Raw genomic sequence first — 22,990 nt, forward strand, 5'->3', positions numbered from 1 at the left:
CCCTTTTACAGATGGAAAACTGAGATTTAGAGCACCAAACTCATTCCCCAAGACACACGGATAACGGAAGACCGAGTTGCCAAGTACAGCTTCAAGACTAAGAGTGCCAGTCCCCCGTCCCTTCCCGCCCCCCACTCACCCCACACACATACTCCCATCCCCAAATTTCTGATTTATTCATGGCCTGAAATTCCGGCGCCCTCCAGGCGATACTCAAGCCAGACCAAACTGTAAAGCAGCTCTGCCCTGCTCCGGGTTTCTCCCGGGCTGGGGCTTGGGAACTACAAGGCCCAGCAGGCATCTGTAGGGGGAGGAGGAGGAGGTGGGACTAGCGCCGGGTGGGAGTGAGAGAGCGAGCCCTCGCGCCTCGCCGGCGCACAGCGCTCGGAGCGCTCCTGCGGGTACCGTTGCGGGGCCCTCGGCAGCGGGTGGCGCCGAACCGGAGCCGGGACGCCGGTGCAGTCGCTGCGTGCCGAGGACCCGGGCTGCGCAGGGAGCTGGGCCGCAACGTCCGGACTAGACGGACCCTGTGCTTAGCGCATTGCGGCGACCTCGCCTTTCCCGGCCGCGAGCGCGCGCCGCAGCTGGAAAAGCAGCGGAGCCGGAGGACTTTTCTCCGGGTCCCAGGGGCGCACCACACCAGTGCTGCAGTCAGTTGCACGCCGTGGCACCCCCCCGGAAGGGGCGATGGAACCCGGGCTGCCAGAAGCGTGAGCAGCCGCCGCCGCCGCGTTCTGGAGAGCTGGGGGCGCACGATCTGGGGACCCCCGGCGGCGGACCCGAGCCCTCCCCCCCGCCCCGCCTCCGGGGCACCAGCTTCGGCTCCATTGTTCCCGCCCGGGCTGGAGGCGCCGGGCTCCGAGTGCCGCCGGGAGTCGTGCCTCGGCCGGGGAGCTCCCGCGACCCCGCCAGGACCTGAACGGAGCCCGGAGACGACCGGCTGGAGCGCAAGACACAGACACCCGCCGCGCCACAGCGAGCTCTCCAGAGGCGGGACCGCAGCGCCAAGTGAGGTAAGAGTCGCCGGCGTCCGCAGAGCCGGCTGGCTGGGCGTCCCGAGCGGCCCCCGCGCTTAGCCCGCCGCAGCCCGCGCCTCCCTCCTCCGATCCCCCCCCTCCTCCCCAGCTCCACTCCCTCCCCGGCGCCCCTGTCCCTCCTCCCTCGGCCAGCGTCGCCGCCTGCGCCCCCTCCCCGCGCGGGGCCCGCGGCTGCTGCCCGCTGCCCAACTTTTCCGCCAACTCGCGCTCCGGAGCTGGCGAGGCAGCTGCAACGCTCCAAGTCCTGACTCCGACCCTCCCGGCCCCGGGGGGGAAAAGACGGCGGAGGCCGTGGGTTCCCGGACTGGGGAGGAGGGCGGGAGTGAACTGCGAGGTGGAGTGTGTGTGTGTGTGTGTGTGTGTGTGTGTGTGTGTGTGTGTGTGTACACTCCATCTCTTTTGGTCCTCTTGTGAGGATTCACCCCGATTCAGCCGGTGGTGGCTTTTGAGCGCACCACCCCACATCTGGGATCTTTTTCAAGTGTTTTTCCACGTCCGGGCAAGTCTGGGGTCTGGGTTGGGGGCTTGATGGAGGGAAGGAAGTGGCGGGGAAAGCCAGCTTGTCTTGGAATAGGTTTGAAGGAGGTGTCGTCACCAAATGGCTGAATCGGCTTTAGCGGAGAACGAGCAAAGATCTCCCCCTTTCCGAGGGGTGGTGGTGGTGATGATGTTCTGCTTAAGTCTTAGAACTAGAGGACTTCGGAAGGGATCTGGAGAAGGGGAGGGGGCCGCGGGGTCAGGATCGTTCTGGGAAGTGGGGGAAGGGAGGAGGGCTGGTCCGGTGCGGAGCCCTCCGCTGCCGCTTGTTGCTTCTCTGGCCCAGACCCCCTCTCCGTGCTTCCCGCGCCTCCTCCAGTGGTGTCGCCAGCGGCATGAGACAGGCGAGTACCCATATTTTTGGAGGAATTTACTGACTCTTTTTTTAAAATAGTGGAGTTTGTAATAGACATTTACCCCCAGTGAAGCAGCAGGACACCTTGGGAGTGCAGGAGGAGTTCTCTCTTTCTGGGCCTAGAAGCTATTAACTCATTTGCAAAGCATTTCGATGGCGTTTTTCTCCCCTACCCAACCCCCCATTTCCAGATGTAGCTGCCGCATCTGGTTCCGTTTCACCCTACACGGGTACACCGCAGCCACATTATTAAACATCCCTCTTCCTCCCCCTCCCCCTCCTAAATTAAAACTGAGATTCTTCCACTAGTCCTTTCCACCACCACCACCACCCCCCCTTAAAATTTGAGATGTGGAGAGGAGGCTTTGGGTTGGAAGAGAAAAAGAAAGTTGTGGGTCTCAAGTGATTTTGGATTCCTCCACACTTGTCTCTCCTGCTGGTGGCAAGCGATGGGTGGCGGGGCTTGTGCCGAAGAATCATCTTGGGAGATGCAGCCACAGTTCCCTGGACCCACTTGGGAGCGCCTTGCTTGCAAGAGGTGGCCCTTGTCGGTGGGTCTGGGCCAAAATAGGCCTTGACGTGTACTGGAACCAAAGCATCGCCTCGCCCTTTAATTATAGCTGGAGCGTCTGTCCCGTGTGATCACTGCGAGCCCACCTATCTCGGGGCTCCGTCCTCGATGCGGGAGCAAGCAGGGTGCGGGCGGCGGCCGGTGCTATGGCAGCCAGAGGCACCTCGTGTTTTCAGTGAGTTCCTTGGGTTGCAGCCCTCGGAAACTTAAAATGGAGTGTTTGGCTGTTTAAACAATGACTTCAGGGCTAGGGATGGAATGTCCACTTTTTTTTTTTTTTGCAATACTCTTTTCGGGGGCGGGGGCAGCAAAGTGTCCAAAGGGTCCAAAGTTGGCGGCAGGGTGGGGAGAATTGGTGCCTCTCACCTTCTCCAGTCTTTTAAATTGAAAACACTTCTCTGGTTTCCTCCTTGGGGCGGTAGTTTTGGAGGCTGTAATGAAATCGCACTTTCTCTAGACATGGTAATTAAGGTGACTGTTTCCTTCACAGATGTACCCTGGTCTTTGCACCTCCGGACCAGTGCTTTTTTTGGAATAGTATCTAAATTGTAGATCCATTGCCCCGAGATGGTTGAGCAGAAAGTGCCTGTTTTCCTCTCTTGGCCAGGCTCTGGGTTTCTCTGAGGCTTGTTTTAAAGCTAAGTAGCGGGGCCCCTGGGACCGGCCATGGTCTGGCCAATTACCCCCACGCTGGGGTGGTGTCCCTTCCTTTCCGTGACCTAAGGCCGGCCAGCTCAACTAATACCCGCCAACTGTCCTGGTGGCTCCACTCCCTCCCTAATGGCCTGTTTATGTATTTCCCCAGTTGGGACGCACTCCCGAGACCCTGCTGACCCCTCAGTGCTGAGTGTTTGGGGACTGAGACGCTTTCTGGGGCTTGGCGGCAGCCGGGACAGTTATGGCCTTTCATCGGTGACAAGCTACTTGAAATATGTTGCATTTACTCTTAGTCACATAACGGAGTGCCAGCTTTTCAGTGAGGGGCCATGGATGGAGAGCCATGTGTACTTCCAATGCCAGCTTCAAGGGTGTTTTCACAAGGGGAGGTTGGAGCTATGTAGGCATTGCTTTCCTTGGTTCCAAGGTGTCGTCTTAGAGTGTTGTTTTCCTTGGCCTCAGGCCGCGAAGCGTGTTGGAAGGTTCAGTTCCCTGTGGTACCCTTTAAACAGCAAGTGAAGCTAAGGAGCGGAAGGAACAGAGGGGCATCACAGATGCCATCGCCGGCTCCTTACAAGAGAAGATTAGAATGCAGACGGGCGCCCTAAACCAGGGCTAGCTGTATTCAGGATGGACTCCAGGTGAGGAAGTTGAGTGGAGCATTGGGTAGGCAGACTCCAGAACCTTGGGGACCAAAGACAATCTGTAGACTTTGCTGTTAGCGATCTGCTTTTTGGCTTACTTGTGATATTGGCCTGATGCAAGACTCTTAAAAGATTTGTTCGTGAGAACTAGCAAGCAGCTAGTGTCTCCGAAGGCCCTTCTCTTTCATTTTTTTTTTTTTTTTAGTTCTTAAAATTTCATTTGTTTGCTCATTTCTGTGTGTGCACATGGGTGCCACCATGCTCCAGAGGCTATCAGAGAGTAGATTGCAAGAACTGGTTTTGGGGGCTGGAGGGATAGCTCAGCAGTTAATGACTGCAGCCGGGCAGCGGTGATGCACACCTTTAATCCCAGCACTCAGGAAGCAGAGGCAGGTGGATCTCCCTGGGTTCAAGGCCAGCTCTACAGAGCGAGTTCCAGGACAGCCAAGGCTACACAGAGAAACCCTGTCTGGGGAGGGGGGGGGTGGGGGTGGGGGAAGCACTGGCTGCTCTTCCAGAGGATTTGGGTTCAGTTCCAGCACGCACATCAGACAGTTCACAGGAAATCTACTGTCTCGGTAGATACCTGCACTGGCATGTACATATCCACACACATATATGGGTAATTGAAAAGAAAATCTTCTTAAAAAAAAAGAGCCGGGCGGTGGTGGCGCACGCCTTTAATCCCAGCACTCAGGAGGCAGAGCCAGGCGGATCTCTGTGAGTTTGAGGCCGGCCTGGGCTACCAAGTGAGTTCCAGGAAAGGTGCAAAGCTACACAGAGAAACCCTGTCTCGGAAAACCAGAAAAAAAAAAAAAAAGAAAAAGAAAGAAAGAGAACTTGGTTCTCTCCTTGCATGCGGGTTCAGAGGGCCCCCTCCCTCACCTGCTGGGCTGTCTTGCTGACCCCAATGGCCCTTTCTTTCCTCCAATTTTTGTGATCTCTTTCATCCAAATGACTATTGAAGAGTTTCTGAGAGAATGCAGTATCACTTGTCGTCCCTGCCCTCTGGAGGGACGTATACAGGTCAGGAGTTCAAGGCCATCCTACATGCTGAGTTCGAAGCCAGTATGGGCCCTGGGAGGCCCCCCCCCAGTGGACCCCCGTTTCCTCCCTGGAAAGTCGGGGCCTGTGCCGCAGGAGGAAAAGAAGTGAGAATTGACTCTGACGTCTTGCTCTGAAAAAACCTTGCTGTCATCACTTAAGAGGAGTTTAATTTCCTCTTGGGAAACTCGGTCTTGCATTTCTCCTTCCCAGGGCTCTGGAAGAGGTCTAACTAAATGTACCCGGGAGTCCAGATGTGGATCTTTAGAGAAGGTGCTGGTGATTCCAGAGACTCAAATACCTCATAGGGGATGGAATATTTGTTTCCCCCCTCAAATCTGCACTGTCCTTAAATAGGAATTCTTTACTTACTAGCACCCTCCAGGAAGACACCTCACTTGTGGGCACCCCTCCTCCCACCAAGCCTGGAAATAAAATGTTCACCTGGGTAAGGGATTCCAAGAATATGGCAGCACTGCACGCGTGTGTCCTGTCTCCACAGCTAAGCCTCCTACATTGTTTCGCTTGCTGTATTTTTGTTACCGGGTTTTGTTTGTTTGTTTGTTTTCAGATGTATTTATTTTATGTGTATGAGTGTTTGTCTACATGTATGTATGTGTACCACCTGCACTTCTGGTCACTGAGGAGTTCAGAAGAGGATGTTTAGATCCCCCGAAACTGGAGTCATAGGGGGTTATGAGTCACCCTGTGGTGCTGGGAACTGGACCCAGATCTTCAAGAGCAGCAAGTGCTCGAAACTCTTGAGCTATCTCCCCAGCCCATGTTTGTTTTTGAGTCTGGTTCTCACATAGGGCCAGGCTGGCCTCCAACTTGAGATACTCCCGTCTCGGCCTCTTGAGTGTGAGTGAGATGATACACACACGTGTGCCCCATACAGCTATTAATAATTTTCCATATAAAAGATTTCTTGATACTTTTCATGTGTGTGAATACACACACACACACTCACACTCACACTCACACTCACACTCACGCGCACACACATACACAGGAATTTGTTTTGTTTTAGCGGTGTTGGGTACTGAACCCAGGGCCTTGTACTTGCTAGGCCAGCAGTTTTACTCCTGAGCTAACCCCCCAGCCTTGTTGCCAGTCATTTGGATACTTTTTCACAGAGATGAAAAATCAACCCGGTCACTTGGTCTTGGAGGAACCACAGCCATACTCCTGGGTGTGTCCTCCTTTCTGGAAGCCCTGTTTCCTTCTCTTAATCCCCGTGCTGAAACTATTTTTAATAAACCGAACTTCTTCATAAAACACACACACACACACAAGCAAGTAGCATTTCCCTTTATTTTATTTTTATCTATGTGTGTAAGCGTGTGTCTGAGTATGAACACGTGTCCCAGAACTCAGAACCCAGCTCACTAGAACTGAACCATGGTCCTCATCGCCAGCAGCCAGCTGAGTCATCTCCAGCCCCGTAATTAGCATTTCTTTTGTAGCAGTTACAATTTTGTAAGCAAAACTACCCTAGCATTTAAAAATGTTTATTAAAGTGATGTGAGGGAGAAGTTACCTCTGTCTTATCCCCATCTAGAGGGATTCATACTTCCGTACCACAGTCCTCAATTCTGGGGCCTCCATATGTTTAGGACATTTCTCTAGTGGTGGTGTTTAGACTAGAGTGTGGCTGGTTAGCACAGGGAACCGGCTGTGGCCCCCCCCCCCCCCCCCCCCCGATAATCTCATCTTTTCTCTTTACGAATATACAGGTTGAGAAACCTAGACTCCCAGATGCTCACTCATGTCATGTCGGCAGTCAAAGAGTTTCAGACTGTAAGACGTTTGGATCTTACGTTTGGATCTTTCCTGGCAAAGCCTATCCAAATATTCTAGAACCCGAACAACTTCTAATCCTGAAACATGCATGGTTCCAGACGTTTCACAAAGAGGATCCTAGGCCCGGGTGTGTTTCTCTTCAGCCTCCCTTTCCTCCTTTCTAGCATGTATGCCCTATGTACATGCTGAGGGCCGAGGGTATTGGGAAAGGCGCTCAGAAGCCGGTCCTGCTCCACAGAAGCCTGCAGTTTCTTGATGTCTTTGTCAGGGTTTGTCTTGCTCTCCGTGGCTGTGAGGAAACACCACGACCAAAAGTAACATGGAGAGGAAAGGGTTCATTTCAGCTTACGCTTCCAGGAAACTGTCCATTGTGGAGGGAAGTCATGGACAGGAATTCAAACAGGGCAGGAACCTGCCATCAGGAACTGACGAAGCCTTGGAGGGGCGCTGCTCACTGGCTTGCTCCCCGTGGCTCACTCAGCCTGCTTTCTTTCTTATAGCACCCAGGAGCACCGGGCCAGGGGTGGCACTGCCCACTGTGAGCTGGGCCCTCCATCAGTCATCATCAATCAAGAAAAGACATCACGGGCTGGCCCCCAGGCCACTCTGGTGGGGGTTTTCTCAGTTGAGGTTCCCTCTTCCAGAATGACTCGAGCTTGTGTCAAGTTGGCATAAAACTAGCCAGCATACTCGGGGAGAGAAGAGGGTGGGGAACATGAGTATTAGTCGTCCAGGAAGGTGACGTAAGCACCATGGGAAAAGGTCTGGTAGTTTATTGGGAAATCGGAGGGACAGGGCTGAGGCGCTAGGCGGCCTGTGGAAGCAGAGCTTTGTGAGATGGGGTTCACTGATTCGGTTGAACCTGGCCTTGTTGTGGAAGAGGGGCACTTGTACAGATCTGCAAATACTGTGGGAGCCTCCTTCAGTTTCGGGGTGATAGCATCCTCATTTGGAAGTATGTGAGAAGAAACAGGTGACATCCACTTTTACTTGTTTGGGTTTTAAGAGTACATTTGGCCGGGCGGTGGTGGCGCACGCCTTTAATTGGGAGGCAGAGCCAGGCGGATCTCTGTGAGTTCGAGGCCAGCCTGGTCTACAGAGTGAGTTCCAGGACAGGCTCCAAAGCTACACAGAGAAACCCTGTCTCGAAAAAAACAAAAAAAAAAAAAAGAGAGAGAGAGTACATTGTATTCATATTGCGTTTTAGTATTTCATTATATTATTGTCATTTCTGAAATATCGTCCTTTGCACGTCATCAATATAAGAAATTTGGGAGTGCTGGCAGTTGAGCTCAGTGCTTCAAGCGTGCTGAAGTACACGTTGTACCTGGCCCCAATATAAAAAAAAAAAATGGTAAGATATTTTACATTTTTTCCCCCTGCGAGACGTTCACAAACAGTTTCTGTTTTTCACTTCTAGCGCACCCCAGTTGGCAGGAGCCATATTTCAATAGCTCAACAGCTGCACGTGGCCAGGAGTCACCAGATTTGCCAACTGAGTCTAGAGTGCTGAGGATGTGAAGATGGAGTGTGGGGAGGGGGGAAGTATGTTCTATAGGAGAGTGTTGTCAAGGGGTGACTCGAAACACAAGGAGTTTGGGGTCTGGAAAGATGGCTCAGTGGTGAAGAGCGCTACCTCTCTCAGAGCATCTGGGTCTGGTTCCCAGCACCCCCACATGGTGGCTCACAATCTCTACCTCCAGTTTCAGGGGGATCTGAAGCTCTCTTCTGGCCGCTGCAGGCACACCCATGGTACACAGACAGACAGACAAGCATGCAAAACGTACACATACATCATTCTGAAAATGATTTTTCTAAATGCAAGTTCATTATTATTTCTTCTGTCAGACTAGTGCTGGAGAGAGCAGGCTCTTCGCTGTGCTGCCTCCTTACAAGACAGATGTTCTGGTCTCCTTCAGGTGGGAAGCTGACTGTCCCAGGGTGGCAGGGTCATAAATGGGACCGTCCATTGACCGCCTTCTCTAGAAAACAGGGAGATGAAGACCCAGGAGCCAGAGATGGCTCAGCTGTTAAGAGATCTCGCCATTCTTCAGGAGGACCAGAGTTCCATTCCCAGGACCAATGTCAGGTGGTTCATAACCTCCTGTTACTGTAGCAACAGGGGATCTCATGGCCTCTCTTCTGGACTCCTTGGGCACCCATACAAATGTGGTGCATGCACACACACACGCACACGCACACGCACACGCACGCACATGCATACGAGCGCCTTCATATAAATAAAATCCTTAAGAGAAAGAAGAGGAGGAGGAGGAAGACGATGGTGATAATAATACTTGGCCCTGAACGCATCAGCCAGTTTTCTTGCATCATTTTTAGACAAAGAGATTTGGTGTTAATAGACTCTTTATATCTTTAGAATTTGAAGTGCCAAGGCCAAGTATTCCAGGCCCCGGCTTCCCACTAGAGGCACTGAAACTTCTGTTGCGTAAGTACTTTACAAGAGACACACTCAGCTTCTTTCACCCTGTCCATTTGGTCTGTATAACCACCCGGATGTCTTCAGGACGAATATTTTAGCCTTCCCACAAGTATGAAAACTGAGGTCGTGTGGTCTCCTCATTGCCCTCTCTTTAAGACTTCTTTGTCTAGGCAAATTGGGCTTTGAATTCTGGGGGCCTCAACTGATAGTGGAGGAGACTGGTGGGGAAACAGATGTAGCACTTCGGGGAAACTGCTGTGTACACCAGCAAGGCTACAGGTCCCATCTGTCAATCAATGAAGGAAGGAGGCGATTCCCAAGGGCTAAGGTGTCCGTCTCTAGGATTCCAAACAGCATTTGGATTTGTGGTTTGTGTCACTGAAGGCTCTACAGGTGGGCAGAGCTCTACAGATACATCCAGGTGCATGTACCTAGCAACCTGTTCATTCCCGGAGCTGGTACCAGGAGGCCGAGGGTCTATAGCATCCTTTTGTTATGCAGTTTGAGGCCCAGAGGGTGGGAGAGGGAGAGGCATGAGGAACTCTTCTACCTCTTTTGGAAATGAGTCAGAGAGAAGGTGCCAGAAGTCTGAAATGTCTGAAGTACATTCATCACTGGGGACGGAGGGAGATAGGCTAAATACCTAGGAGGAGGTAGGTGGGTGAACATCTCAGGGGACAGGGTGACAGGTGGAAGCTGCCCTCTGCAGCAGTCTAATCAATCACCGCACGATGACACCACCTCCTCCCATCCACCCTTTGTTGATACTAAAGATTTAGTAGTCAGGGTTACTGTGGGACTCAGGTTTTTTGTCAAGTGTACCTTCCAGATAACAGGCGTATACTGATTAGACGTATCTTTGGAATGTGAGATGTGGGTTTAGAGGCGCCTTTGGGTGAGTGTTACTTCTGTACTGGCCTGAGATTGTGCCTGACCCTGGGTCCTGAAGGGCCCTGAGGAATTTGTTCTTAACGGTCTTTCTGCCCACCAAAGAAACAGAATCAGGAACTTGTAATTTCCAGTATTAGCTTGCATTTGTCCTTATCCCCTTGGTTTCTCTAGTGTCTGCATCAGGTGGAGAGCTAGTTTTTGTTTTTTTATTTTCTGTGTTGGGGATGAACTCAGGGCCTCCCATATGCTAGGCGGCCATTCTTCCTCTGAGCTGGATCTCAGGTAGGTGTGGCCAAATTATTTGCATTTTCCCATCCTGAATTAATATCCCCCAGGCCCGGGGATCAAGTCCTAGTGTTACAAACAGCTCCATTTCCCTGGGAAAAGTACTTAAGTCCCGTCTTCTCCTCCCTCCTCCCCCCAAGACAGGGTTTTTCTGTGTTAACAGCCCTGACTGTCTTGGAACTTGCTTTGTAGACCAGGCTGGCCTCGAACTCACAGAGATTGACCTTCCTCTGCCTCCTGAGTGTTGGGATTAAAGGTGTGTGCCACCACTGCCCCGCTTAGTATTTAAGTTCTTGGACCCTCAGTTTCTTCCTCTCTTAGTAGAGACTAGTACTATCCCTTAGAAACAGAAAGGGGGACTACAGAAAGTTTTATAGTTATAAATGTATTTTACTTGTGTAGAGTCCACAGAGTATTCAGTAAATATTCCTTCCATTTCTAGTCCATTTCCTAAATTCAGGGGGAAAAAAAAAACAGAAGAGAAATATTTACTTCACTTTTGGTTTGAAATTATTAATTTTTTTTTAGTAAGCCTTTGGAGACAGCTAGTGGTAGCGCATACATGTTCTGCTGGCCAAGAATTCAGGGGTTTTCTGCCAGTCAGCACTGACTCACTGGAGAGGCGGAGGTAGGGCTCACACCACATTAGGACATGTTCCGGAGGCCGAGTCTCTGAATAGTTTAGATGGTTTCCTGGAGCCTTGGAGGACAGAAAAAAAAAAACCCTGGAAGACAGAGATGGTTACCCCCACACCTAGTGCCCAGTAAGTTCTTGTCACTTGGTAGACGTTTTGCCGTCGATTATCTCTTCTTTAGGACCCTAGGAAGTTGTTTTAAATTTTACCACCACAGGGCCAGTGAGATGGTTCATCAGGGAAAGATGGCTGCCTGCCAGTGTGAGTTCAGTCCCCACAACCCCTGTAAAGGCAGGAGAGGGTCGACATCGTGGAGTCGTCCTCTGACTTTTGCACGTGTGCTGTGACAGACACAGTCACGCCCTCACATGCACACTTGCAGCAATAGTAGAGAAAACATTTGAAATGTCAAAAACATAAGGCCTGGCGGTGGCGGCGCACGCCTTTAATCCCAGCACTCGGGAGGCAGAGGCAGGCGGATCTCTGTGAGTTCGAGGCCAGCCTGGGCTGCAGAGTGAGTTCCAGGAAAGGCGCAAAGCTACACAGAGAAACCCTGTCTCGAAAAAAACCAAAATAAAATAAAATATCAAAAGTAAATCGCCATCATAAGCCCGGGAATTGTCAAGGGCTTTAGCAAGGGCTGCAAAGTCCTTGACTGTGCCTGACTGTGTGGAGGGCCCTCATCCCCCACCACTCATGGTTGTCAGACATCAACCATCACCATCCAACCTCAGGTAGCTGGATCCACCTCCCAGTGTCCTGCTCTGTCTTCACCCTAAGTCGTGGTGACGCGTGCGATCTCCGGGAGGGAGGCAGGTCAGACTGGAGGTGCCTGTGACTCTTGATGTTTTAGAGGCACAAAGAAAGACCTGGAGAGCTGGGGATGGATCTCTGGGGTAGAGCACTTGCTTAGCCTGTGAAGAGTCTTGGATTCCATCCATGGTGGGGGAAAAAAAAAAAAGGCTTCTTCTAGCATCTTCTTGCATGTTGTCCATGGAGATTTAGCAGGGTCTCCATATTCTGTGTGACCTACTTACCTCCTTTTTCTGTTTTCTTTCTTTTCTTGTACATAGCCTTGGCTGTTCTGGAACTCACTGTGTAGACCAGGCTGGCCTTGAACTTAGAAAGATCTGCCTGCCTCTCCAGTGCTGGGATTAAAGGTGTGCACCGCCTCCCATCATGCCTTCTGTTTCTTGACTTGTTCCCCGACTCTTTACCTCTCTGCCTCTCACCAGACGAATTGGTTAGTCCCGGATGGAATGAAGTCTTGTGCCTGGGGGAGTCATCAGATCCTTGTCTCTTGAAATGATTGCACAATACTTAAACTTGAGGAAGGATCTGCTTTGTTTTGTTTTGTTTTTTAAATTTGCACAGGACAGCAACCATTACAAAGAGTGCATGTGTGGCTGGGATTGAGGTGGAGGGGCGGTCACACTGGTCCGTCTGCTTTCATATTGGCTTTTACAGGGTCTTAGACACCTTTGGGATCCTGAGCCGGAGCTCGAACTGAAGCCTGGGCCTGAGCTGCAGCTGCAGCTGCAGCCTCAGCCTTGTTTGGGCCTTTGGTTCGCACAGCTGGCAACCCTTGGCCATGTAGCTGCACATCTGATTCCCAAGCTTGGAGTGGGCGACGAAAGCAAGTCTGCCTTGTGGTTAGGATTCTTCGGCATCTTCCGCTTAACCTCCCTAGCTTCAGAAGGCCCTTAATAGCCTCTCATTGCCTTTGTATTGTGTGCCTGCATCTTGAGAGATTCATATCTTTGTGACTGGGGTTTCTTTTGGGGGGCAGGGTGTTGAGACAGGGTTTCTCTGTGTATCCCTGCTGTCCTGGAACTTTCTGAGCAGACTGGCCTTGAACTCAGAGATCTGCCTGCCTCCGTCCCAAGTGCTGGGACTACAGGAGTGCTCCATTGCACCCAGCTTTGTGACTGGGGTTTCCTGGTGCCATTTCCATGACATACTGCTTGTATGTGATGTGGTTCTCGGACTTGGCCATGTTGACAATAACCCACATCGCTGAAAGTCCTTGGGACCTGAAACTGCACAACACTTTTTCCATGCCCTTGCTCACAATATGGCTCTTGGGGACTTTCATGAGGTCCTTCACTTCCTCCCATTAATGAGCGAGGCTTTTATCTGGAAGGACTTCGTGGTGGACAGTCCCAGCCAGCTCGGCAACTTAGTCTGTATTCAAAACATAGTTGAGGAATTGAAGGGTGGAATCCAGCTTCCCATCACTCTAACAAAATGCCCGAGGTCATCAAGTTAGAAAGAGAAAAGGTTTTATGGGTTTCAGTCTATGGTTGACAGGTTGCTTTTGGGCACACCTGATGGTGGGATGAAAAAGAATCTTCGGGGCTTGCTTGGGGCTGTCCATGTACTCATGGCCAGGAACAGAAAGGGTGAGGAGGGATGTGAGACTGGATTTCTATAATCTTCTCCAAGGGCGTGTGCCCAACTGGCTTAAAACCTCCCATGAGGGTCTATCTTTTAAAGAGCTTATCACCTCCCCCAAAGCGCCCCACTGGGGGTCAAACTGCATTATAAACTTAAAAGCCTGTTACCTCTGATCCGATGTTGGGATAGGCTTGATTCCCTTTGCACCTTAAAAAGCACTTAGTTATTTCAAGCATCCTTCTGGGCAGGTTGACCATGGACATGATGCACTTTCTTCTTCTCCTTGCCCCCCCCTCCCCATCCCCAACTTCTATCACAGCTGCTGTTTCTTTCCCCAGAGACAGCTTGAGAAGGCGGATCAAGCTCAAGGTGGAGTATCCATGGAGGTGTGGAGCCTTGTCCCCGACCTCTAAGCGCAGCACTGGGATGTGGAGCTGGAGGTGCCTCCTCTTCTGGGCTGTGCTGGTCACAGCCACACTCTGCATGGCCAGGCCAGCCCCGACCTTGCCTGAACAAGGTAAGACACCAGGCTGAGGGTCAGCTGGACCCCTGAGCTGAGGAAACAGAGGGGGATGGGGGCTGCTGGGAAGATGTTCTCCTTGGAGGAGCAAAGGGCTCCCTTCCGGTTGGGGAGATGCCTAAAACACCTGGGTTGATTTGGGCTTGGTTATGTATACGAGAGGGCTTGTCAGAGGCAGAGATCATGAAGACTGGTGCCGTCCACTTGCCAGAGGTGAGGTACTCGGGATATGTTTATGGGTTTTTTTTGTTGTTGTTGTTTTGTTTTTTGTTTGTTTTTTTCTGGGGAAACAATGTAATTAGGTCTTCAACTCAGGTGATCATAAAAAGGGGAGTGTTGCGGTGGGGAAGAGTGTCATGAATATAGATTTAGAGGAGACATTCTAGCATAAGAAGAACTTGATAATTGGCCTCTGGCTTCCAGAAAGCTGTTCCGGAGATGCATCTTCTTATAGAATGAGCAGTCATGAACACATGTCTTTTTGGACTCTGTCACCCAGTTCTTGTTTAGGGGTTTGATGAACAGTTTGCTTTGGAGGTGGCCTGCTTGGGGGACTTGGAGGAGACTGGGAACCAGGAGGCATGATGGGGCACGGGAGCCTTATGAGGCCCCCCTGGCCTGTGGTGTGTTCTAAGTCCCCAAGGGGTTGTTCCTGCTCGTAAGATACCTGATGGCTTCTGAGGGAGCTAGAGGAGAAACATTGGGATGTCTCTGCTGTCAACAGGCAGTGTGGCTTGAGAGTTAGGGGCTGGTCACAGAGAAGGCTGGCACAGAGTGGGTCACAGGCTTTGGCGTGCATGTGACGATGGCGGCCGTGTTCACAGGGCCGTTCTTTTAAGCTGTCAGGGACCTGTTTAATGACCAGTGGGGGAGCCTGTGTGTACAGATGGCGGTGAGAGAGGGCCAGGGAAGAGTGTGAGACTTTCTGGATGGTACCGTGGCTGAAATAGGAATGTTGTTCTGTGTTGCAATCGGTAGCTGAACCAAAGACATAAATGAGCCAGAACACACTGGGAGGTCAAAGCAAGGGAGAAGAACCTCTCCACCTACAGGGAGGTTATCATCAAGCGGTGCAGAGGCAATAAATAGGAAGCGGACTGTATTTATTTATTGAAGATTTATTTATTTTTATTTTATGTACTTGAGTCTTCTGCCTGCATGTATATACGTGGGCTACATGTATCCTTGGTGCCCACAGAGACCAGAAGAGGACTCATGGATCCCCTGGAACTGGGGTTAAGAATGATTGTGAGCCGCCATATGGGTGCTGGGAACCCACTTCCCTCTGCAAGGGCAGCCAGTGCTCATAACTGCTGAGCCATCTCTCCAGCCCCTAGCTGACTGTAGTTAAGCTGTGTACACAGTGGACTTGTAAGAGAATGCAATGGGAATGTCATGCACAGAACTGAGGTGCGTCTAGAAAGTCGGGGTCCTCCTGCCCACGAGGGTACATGCCTTTAATCCCAATGCTACTTGGAGGCAGATCTCTGAATCTGACGCCGGTTTGGCCTGTATGGTCAGCCGGTTCTACATAGAGAGATTCTGTCTCAAAAGAAAAAAGAAAATAGGGATCTTTTATCTTTTTGTTTTTGACATAGGATCTTGCTGGGTAGTCCTGGCTGGTCTCATGACCCTCTTGTCACAGCCTTCTGAGTGCTGGGATTACAGGTGTTTACCCTGTTAATCTTACCTTAGGGTACCAAGGTACAGGTCCCCAAGGGGGTTAATAAAGGGCATTGAAGGTGGAGCAGAATGAGTGAGCTATGTCGTCAGGAGGCTTACGAAGTATGGACAGTGGTATTGCTCACTGAGTAAGCAACTGTGGAAAGTAACACCTGGAAAAACTGGATTCGGCCGGCATTCGGAAGGCTTACATCTCGCTGAGGGACTTAGTGTATTGAAGTGATCCTTGCTGAGGAATTGGACGTTTACTGACACGATCCAGTTTTCAGAAAACTGGTTTGCATTCTGCGACAAATCATTAAAATGGAAACACTCCTGAAGGCTTCGGCGTCGTAATACAGATAAGACACTTCCATGTAAAGTGGGAGTTGCTATTTTCATCCTGCCACTGTTATCCCACAGACAAGATAGAAGGGTTGTGTTGAGTGTCAGTCAGAGGGAATGAGACAGGGAACCAGGGATCGTAATGGCATTCTAGAAATAGATTCCATGGGTGGTTGGCTGCCAACCCCTCTTCTACCCACTACTCCTTCCCTTTCCTCTTCTCCTTTTCCTCCTCCTCCTCAGCCTCTACCTCCTCCTCCTCCTCAGCCTCTCCTTCTCCCTCCTCCTTTCTCTAATAAACTCTTTGCAGCCCAAGAAAGGAAAGCAAGCAGTTCAGACCGTGTCCCAGGCACTTGTAGGCAGGCAGGCAGTTTTCTGGAAGGTCTTCACGTAAGGAGTTGGAGAAGTGGAGGGGAAGGGTCATCGAAGCCGCTGAGTCGGCCCAGCGTTGGAAAGGAAGCAGAGGCCATGCAGCCATGGCAGTTGGAGCTAGGGGACGGAAGGTCTTTGTTTGGTTGGTTTTTGTTCTTTTCAACATAGGGTTTCTCTGTGTAGCCCTGGCTGTTCTGAAACTCGCTCTGTAGACCAGGCTGGCCTCAAGAGATCCGCCTGCCTCTGTCTCCCGAGTGCTGAGATTAAAGGCGTGCCCCGCCGCCGCTGCCTGGTACAGAAATGGTTCTTGGAATAGAAGGAGGAGTTGGAGAAGTCGGGAAGAACTCCTGGGCTGTACAGTAGTCAAGACTGAAGTCAGTTAATTGGAGTATAATTTATGTAGTATAAAATGTGCCAATTTTAGACAGGTAATTCAGTGTGTTTTCGTAAGTGCTACACTATCCTAGGTAACTACCACCCAGGTCAAGAGATTGATCATCAGTTTGTCATTCCAAAAGCGTTTCCCGTGCTCCTTGTGGTCTCCAACTTGCTTCCTGTTACCATACATTAGTTTTGCTTGTTCTAGGATTTCATGTAATGAATATAATTTTATGGTGACTATGAATCTATTCACCTGTGATGCCCACATGGGTCATTGTATTATTTCATTTCTTTTCTTATTTCCTTTGTGACAGAGTCTCACTGTGTAGCTCTGGCTGTCCTGGAACTTACTATGTAGACCAGGCTGGCCTGGACCGCACAGAGATCCACCTGCCTCAGCCTCCGAATGCTGGGATTAAAAGTTTATGCCACCACACCCTGCTCCTGGGCGGCGGGAAGGAGGGGGGGGGGGCTTTTTGTCAGAACATGAGAACCACCATAACTGTGATGTCACAGGAATAGTTTCTCTCCCGTGCTGTGTAAACTCTTTTGGAACACAGACATGCAGCATATTGTAGTCTTGGCCATGCTGATTATTATTAAGTAATGCTGGTATTGTCTTCAAAAACAATTGCTGTCTATGTGAAAAAGATTGGTTCAGAAGTTGAAAACAAACCATCCCAAACCTTGCTTCCACTGAGAGCTTTGGAAAGGCTTTGGGGGGAAGGGGGAGAGGAGCTGGCAGCCCCTCCCCTGACCAAAGGCAATCCTGGCAGTCTCTGCAAACGCCCCTGGGGGATCTGGGAGGCCTGCAGTTTCTGGCTGTCCTTACAAAGTTGATTTAATAAGGGTTCCAGGAAAACCAGCCTCCCTCCCTTCTCTCTCCCTCTCCTTCCTTCTCCCTTTTGCTGCCATATTACCGAGTCTAAGTCTGTTTCAGATGGGGCTTTGAGGTTTGTGGGTAAAATGAAACCGGGACACAGGCCCAGGGGCAGAATACCCTCTTTCAAAAGATAAGAACCACTTTAGGAGACTGGAGCTTGAGGAAGCCTGTTTCCACGTATTTTTCTCTGAGAACAGGACCTGAGGGAATCAGTGAGTGGCTGTGTCCAAAACTTTGCAAGGCCACTTGTGGTGGTTGGGAGTGGTGGCCTTTCCTTCCCTTTTTCCTGAGCACCCTAGAAGGAGCCAGGAGTGGGAGGACCTCTAGTCTTGAGACACTTTTCCTTCATCCACAGAAACCTGCAACTCATAAGCGGTTTTAATGGCGGAGGCTTTACAGTTCCTCCCACCCACTCAGATTTGAGGGGTCTGGTGGCTGCTTTGCAGGGAGGAGAGGTTACGTTTAATGGAAAAGCTGCTCAGCTCTGTTGCTGGCTGCAGGCCGCCTGTGTCCCACAAAGCGGGGCTTTGTCCTTGTTCTGCAGAAACCTGTGCCTATGGGGAGAGGCAGAGGCTGCCAGAATCTGCCGTCCACACACCCCACACCCCACACCCCCCAGGCCTCAGTCGCAGTTCCCTGGTAGCCCTCCCACGCCCACCCCACCAGGGGTCCTGAGCTACCTTTGGTCCTAGAGGGTGTCCATTTCAGCCGAGCTGCCCGGGAGCCTAGCTAGGTATCAGAGCGTTTCGCTGATAGGCACGCTGTAGTCCTGCTACTTTTAGCTTGTTGGTGTGGACTGGGGAACAGTGTCACATAGCTGGCCAGGAACACTTGGGGATACACCCTGACCGCACCCCACCCCCAGTAAAATTTCTTGTGAAAAGACCCTGTTTGTTTCTAACACACTCTCACACTGGATGGTAGAGGATCTCAGAAGGCGAAGGGGAATTATATGAAGCAAAAGGTGTTGAATGACTCCCCCCATCACCCCTCCACCCCTACACACACCTCCACCCCACCCCCTCAATGGAGGGTGCAAGCTTTAGGTCTGTGAAGTCTGAGGTGTGTCCTAAGCTGAAGGACCTACCTTGTCACACACACACACACACACCTCGTCGCACCCCCTCTCCCCTGAGGTGGGTGCCCAGTGCCTCTGAAAGGTGCTTGCTCGTGGAGGCCGGTGGGTGGTGGCAGGGCCGGGCTCGGCCTGTGGGAGAATGTGAGGGCACTCACGCGGCCTGCTCAGCAGCAAGGCCCGGGGCAGCAGAGCCGCCCAAGGCTGTGTTCTTGGCTCAAGCTCCTGCATTGCTACACCATTAGCCTCACTGATTTTCCACTCCGGCTTTGCCAGCCACTCCCCGAAGTCAGGGAGGAGGAGGAGGAGGAGGAGGAGGAATTTCTCAGGGGAGAAAGAACAAATGGTTGTCCGGAGGAGGAGGACTTGCCCGGTCGCTGGTGGGGGCTGGGGAGGGAGCCCTTAGAAAGAATCAAGCCAGGGTTCGGTCACCTGGTGTCTGGGACTGACTACCTGTGGGGAGGGCAGAACCGGAGGGAGCTGGATCCTGCAGGAGTGTGCCTCAGCGGCGGCACAGAGTGGGTCAGCAGGGCCTCCGCCAGGGGCAAGTCCTGTCAACCAGGAGCAGGATGACTCTGGGCTGTAATGGGTGGCCTCGGGGACGCGGTGTTATCTGGGGAATCATTATCCAAGGGGTGAGGGCAGGGTCAGAGAGCCTGGCCAGCAGCTAGGTCCTGTTTTCACAGGGCCTCATTCCTCTAGGCTATTGGAAAGTCTGGTCTCCTTCCCCTGCACAACACCTTTACTTCCCTCTTCCAGGGAACCTGGAAATGAGACAACTCTTTGTCCCCTGACAGGGAGAGGAGACCCAGCTGCTCTCTCTCTTCTTGGCGTTTTGCTCAGCTGCCCTCTGCTTCTAGAGGATGGCCATACCCAGACTCCTCTCGAAGACTGTTTTTGTTTTTTTTTTTTTTGCCTGCCTACCCTACCCTATCCCTCTTCTCTGGGTTTCAAGTAAGTTAGCTGAAAAGTGAACTGCCTTACCTGGGCTTCTAAGGGCCCCGGGGACAAACTCCAAGTCATTCCCTTAGGCTCTCAACCTGTGGGTCGTGACCCCGACAGGGTTTGACCCCGACAGGGTTTGCATATCAGATGTTTACATTAAGATCCATAACCGGGCCGGGCGGTGGTGGCGCACGCCTTTAATCCCAGCACTCGGGAGGCAGAGCCAGGCGGATCTCTGTGAGTTCAAGGCCAGCCTGGACTAAAGGCGCAAAGCTACACAGAGAAACCCTGTCTTGAAAAACCAAAAAAAGAAAAAAAAAAAAAAATCCATAACCGTAGCAGAAATTAAAGTTATGAAGTAACGACAAAATTATTTTATGGTTGGGGGTGTGTGTGTCACCCCAACATGAGGAACTGTGTTCAAGGGTCGCAGCATTAGAAAGGTTGAGAAGCCCTGCCTTAGGGGAAACCTTTTGGAGTCTGGGCGGCCTCTGACTTTCATTTTGCTGACTGTCCACTTAAGGTGTGACTAGTAAGGAAAAAAAAAAAAAAAAAAAAAACGGTCTCCTGGGCCCTCTTCATGGCTCTGCTACCAGTAAGTAGAGCGGTGGGCACCTGCCCTCCCCCAGCCCCTGACCCAGGCTTCGGTTAAACACCAGTGTCTCTTTTCTGCTTCCCACAAGGTCCCTGCTGTCCTCACACCGAGCAGGGCTGCAGAGAGGGTCCTTATCCCCTGAGTTGCTGTGCTGCTGCTGAGCCCCCTGGGATGGCCTGTGTAAAGAGAGGTGATGTAGGGGCAGCGGCCTTGTGGGTTAGCCCGAAAGCAGCTGTTTCCCAGCCCCTGACCGTGGAGGCAGAGTGGGTGAGAGGGCCTGGCAGTTCAGCCAAACGTAGGCTCGCTGCCTGTGAGCCGGGGTAGAAAACATCAGCGCTGAAATTTCAGATGGTTAATTAGCAAAGAAAATTGGGGCCCAGATCTAACTGTTTCCTCAATGTTCTCTACAGTGACTGCTAGACTGGGTATTACCGGTCCATTCCTTCACTGATTCCCGTCCATCTGTCCAAATGTGTCCACCCCACCCCCCACCCCCCCACCTTCCCCCGTGAATGTAGCATGCACCTTATACATGACCATTGCTTATCCAGCTCCCTTAACGTGAAATGCCCCCATGTCCCCCCACTTTTTATAACTCCTTCATGGTATGTACTTGATTCTTCACTTGAGATTTAGTTTGGGTTTACACTAGATTTTCTTTAAAAGGTCACCTCTTTCTCGAGGTTTCTTTTGTTTCTACATCACTGCGTTTTTATTTTATGTGTGTGGGTGTTTACTATGTGCATGCAGTGCCTGTGGAGGCCAGAAAAGGAGTCATCCCCTAGAGCTGAAGTTACAGATGGCTGTAAGCCACCATGTCGGTGCTGGGAATTGAACCAGGGTCCTCTGCAAGAGCAACAGGTGCTCTTAACCCCTGAGCCTCTCGCTAGCCCCGTGTCTCCATGTTATGGATGACTCCTAGGCCTTCTTTTTTCATTTTGTAGTTGAATGCTTACTTTATTCTGCTGTACAGTTTATTTATTTATTTTTTCTTTTTTGACATGTCATCCCCACAGCACCCTAGTGCCCAGGGCTTCATGTATACTAGGTAAACGATCCTATTTATTCCATTAGAACAAAGATCTGCGCAGTTGAAAAGAATGTCTTCACTAATTGTTTTTGAAGAGGGGGGGTCTCATGTAACCCTGACTGATCTTGAACCTCAGTATGTAGCAAAGACTGATCCTGCTTTCACCTTCTGAGTACTGTGATTACAGATTCATGCCACCATCAATCTTTAAGAGCATTGTTCGGTTGGGTTTGATTTGGTTTTTCGAGGCAGGGTTTTTCTGTGTAGCAGCCCTGGCTGTCCTGGAACTCACTCTGTAGACCAGGCTGGCCTCCAACTCACAGAGATCCACCTGCCTCTGCCTCCCAAATGCTGGGATTAAAGGTATATGCTACCATACCTGGCTAAGAACATTGTTTTTGATGGGGTGTGTGCTTTAATTCTAGCACTTGGAAAGGCAGAGGCAGGTGTATTTCTATGAGTTTGAGGCCAGCCTGGTCTACCTACATAGCAAGCTCTAGGACAGCCAGGACTACATAGGGAGAACTTGTTTCAAAAAGCAAAACAAACAAACAAATTAAAATTTAAAAAAAAGTAAAAACAGCTGGGCAGTGGTGGCACATGCCTTTAATCCCAGCATTTGGGAGGCAGAGACAGGTAGATCTCTGTGAGTTCGAGGCCAGCCTGGTCTACAGAGCAAGTTCCAGGACAACCAGGGCTGCTACACAGAAAAACCCTGCCTCGGAAAAACAAAAATAAATAAACAAACAAACAAGAAAACCTCTAAAATGTTATTATGTAGTTTATCCAGAAACTACAGAACTGTGCAGGCAGAAAAATAATTTCTTAGATCTCACTGTTCAACAATCAATAATCATGGTTGACTTAAATTTTTTTTTTTAGATTTTCTCCTTGTGTTTATTTTTGAGAAATAGAACATATATAGTGTATTATTAGCTTGTAACTTAAATCTGTATTCCTATACAGAATGTTCTTTGGTAGTAACTACATAGTATTGCCTTGTGTGAGTTACAGTTTTACCCACTTTCTCTACTGTCAGGAAATCATTTAGGTTGTGTTTGGTAGTTAGGAAGGTGGCAATTTCCCTTTTCTTTTTATTTTTAGATGGGGTTTCATTATAGTCCTGGATGTATTCTGTCCATCACTCCTGAACTGCAAAGGTGGTTTTATTTTTTTTGACAGAAGGTCTTACACTATAGTCCAGGCTAGCTTAGAACTCACTATGTAGCCTAAACTTGCTACAATTCTCTAGCTTTAGCTTACTGGATGCTGAAATTATAGTTGACTCACCACACCCAGCTAAACACATTTTTATAAATAAAATTTGCCTATGCAGCCAAGGGTGGTTACCTTAAAAAATGTTTTAAGAAGGTTTTTTTTTTTGACAAGGCATGGTGGCGCATACTTTTAATCCCAGCACCGGGGCAGCAGAGGCAGGCGGATCTCAGTGAGTTCGAGACCAGCCTGGTCTACAGAGGCAGTTCCAGGACAGGCAGGGCTACACAGAGAAACCCTGTCTTGAGAAACCAAAACAAAAGAATTGTGGGGAGTGGGTGGGGCTGAGGGAGGGTGCTGGGTGCACATGTGCTCCTGTGTGCATGCACAGGGGCAGAGAGGCCAAGGGTCTTCTCTGGGTGTCTCCCTTATTTTGAGACAGGGTCTGTCCCTTGAACCTAAAGCTTACCACTGGCTAAACTGGCTAGCCAGCAAGTCCCAGAGGTCCTCCTGTCCACCTTCCCAGTGAGGATGGGGTGGGAGGCTGGCTCACTGCTGTGCCCAGCTTTTTACACATGAGTGTTGGGGATCAGAGCTTATGTGGCAAACACTTGGGCTTGAGCATCTCATCAGCCTTCCTTTTTAAAAAAATTTTGATTGCGTGACTC

General features: G+C 50.7%; 1 protein-coding gene across 5 annotated transcripts in view; it reads left to right on the forward strand.

Annotated features, from left to right (window-relative positions):
* Positions 1–428: 428 nt before the first annotated feature.
* The window catches only part of Fgfr1 (fibroblast growth factor receptor 1), a 59,343-nt gene continuing 36,781 nt past the window's right edge, over positions 429–22,990 (forward strand). For 2 of the 5 annotated variants that reach the window (XM_059244550.1, XM_059244551.1), the window contains exons 1-2: positions 430–1,013; positions 13,638–13,816. In XM_059244550.1, the coding sequence (XP_059100533.1) occupies positions 13,726–13,816 (91 nt within the window). In that variant the 5' untranslated portion in view covers positions 430–1,013; positions 13,638–13,725. Of the gene's footprint in view, positions 1,014–13,637; positions 13,817–22,990 lie in introns of all 5 variants that reach the window. The other 3 variants (XM_059244553.1, XM_059244554.1, XM_059244552.1) reach the window with 2 other exon arrangements.

The sequence above is a fragment of the Peromyscus eremicus genome, chromosome 17 (assembly GCF_949786415.1).
Source record: "Peromyscus eremicus chromosome 17, PerEre_H2_v1, whole genome shotgun sequence".
Lineage (NCBI taxonomy): Eukaryota > Metazoa > Chordata > Mammalia > Rodentia > Cricetidae > Peromyscus > Peromyscus eremicus.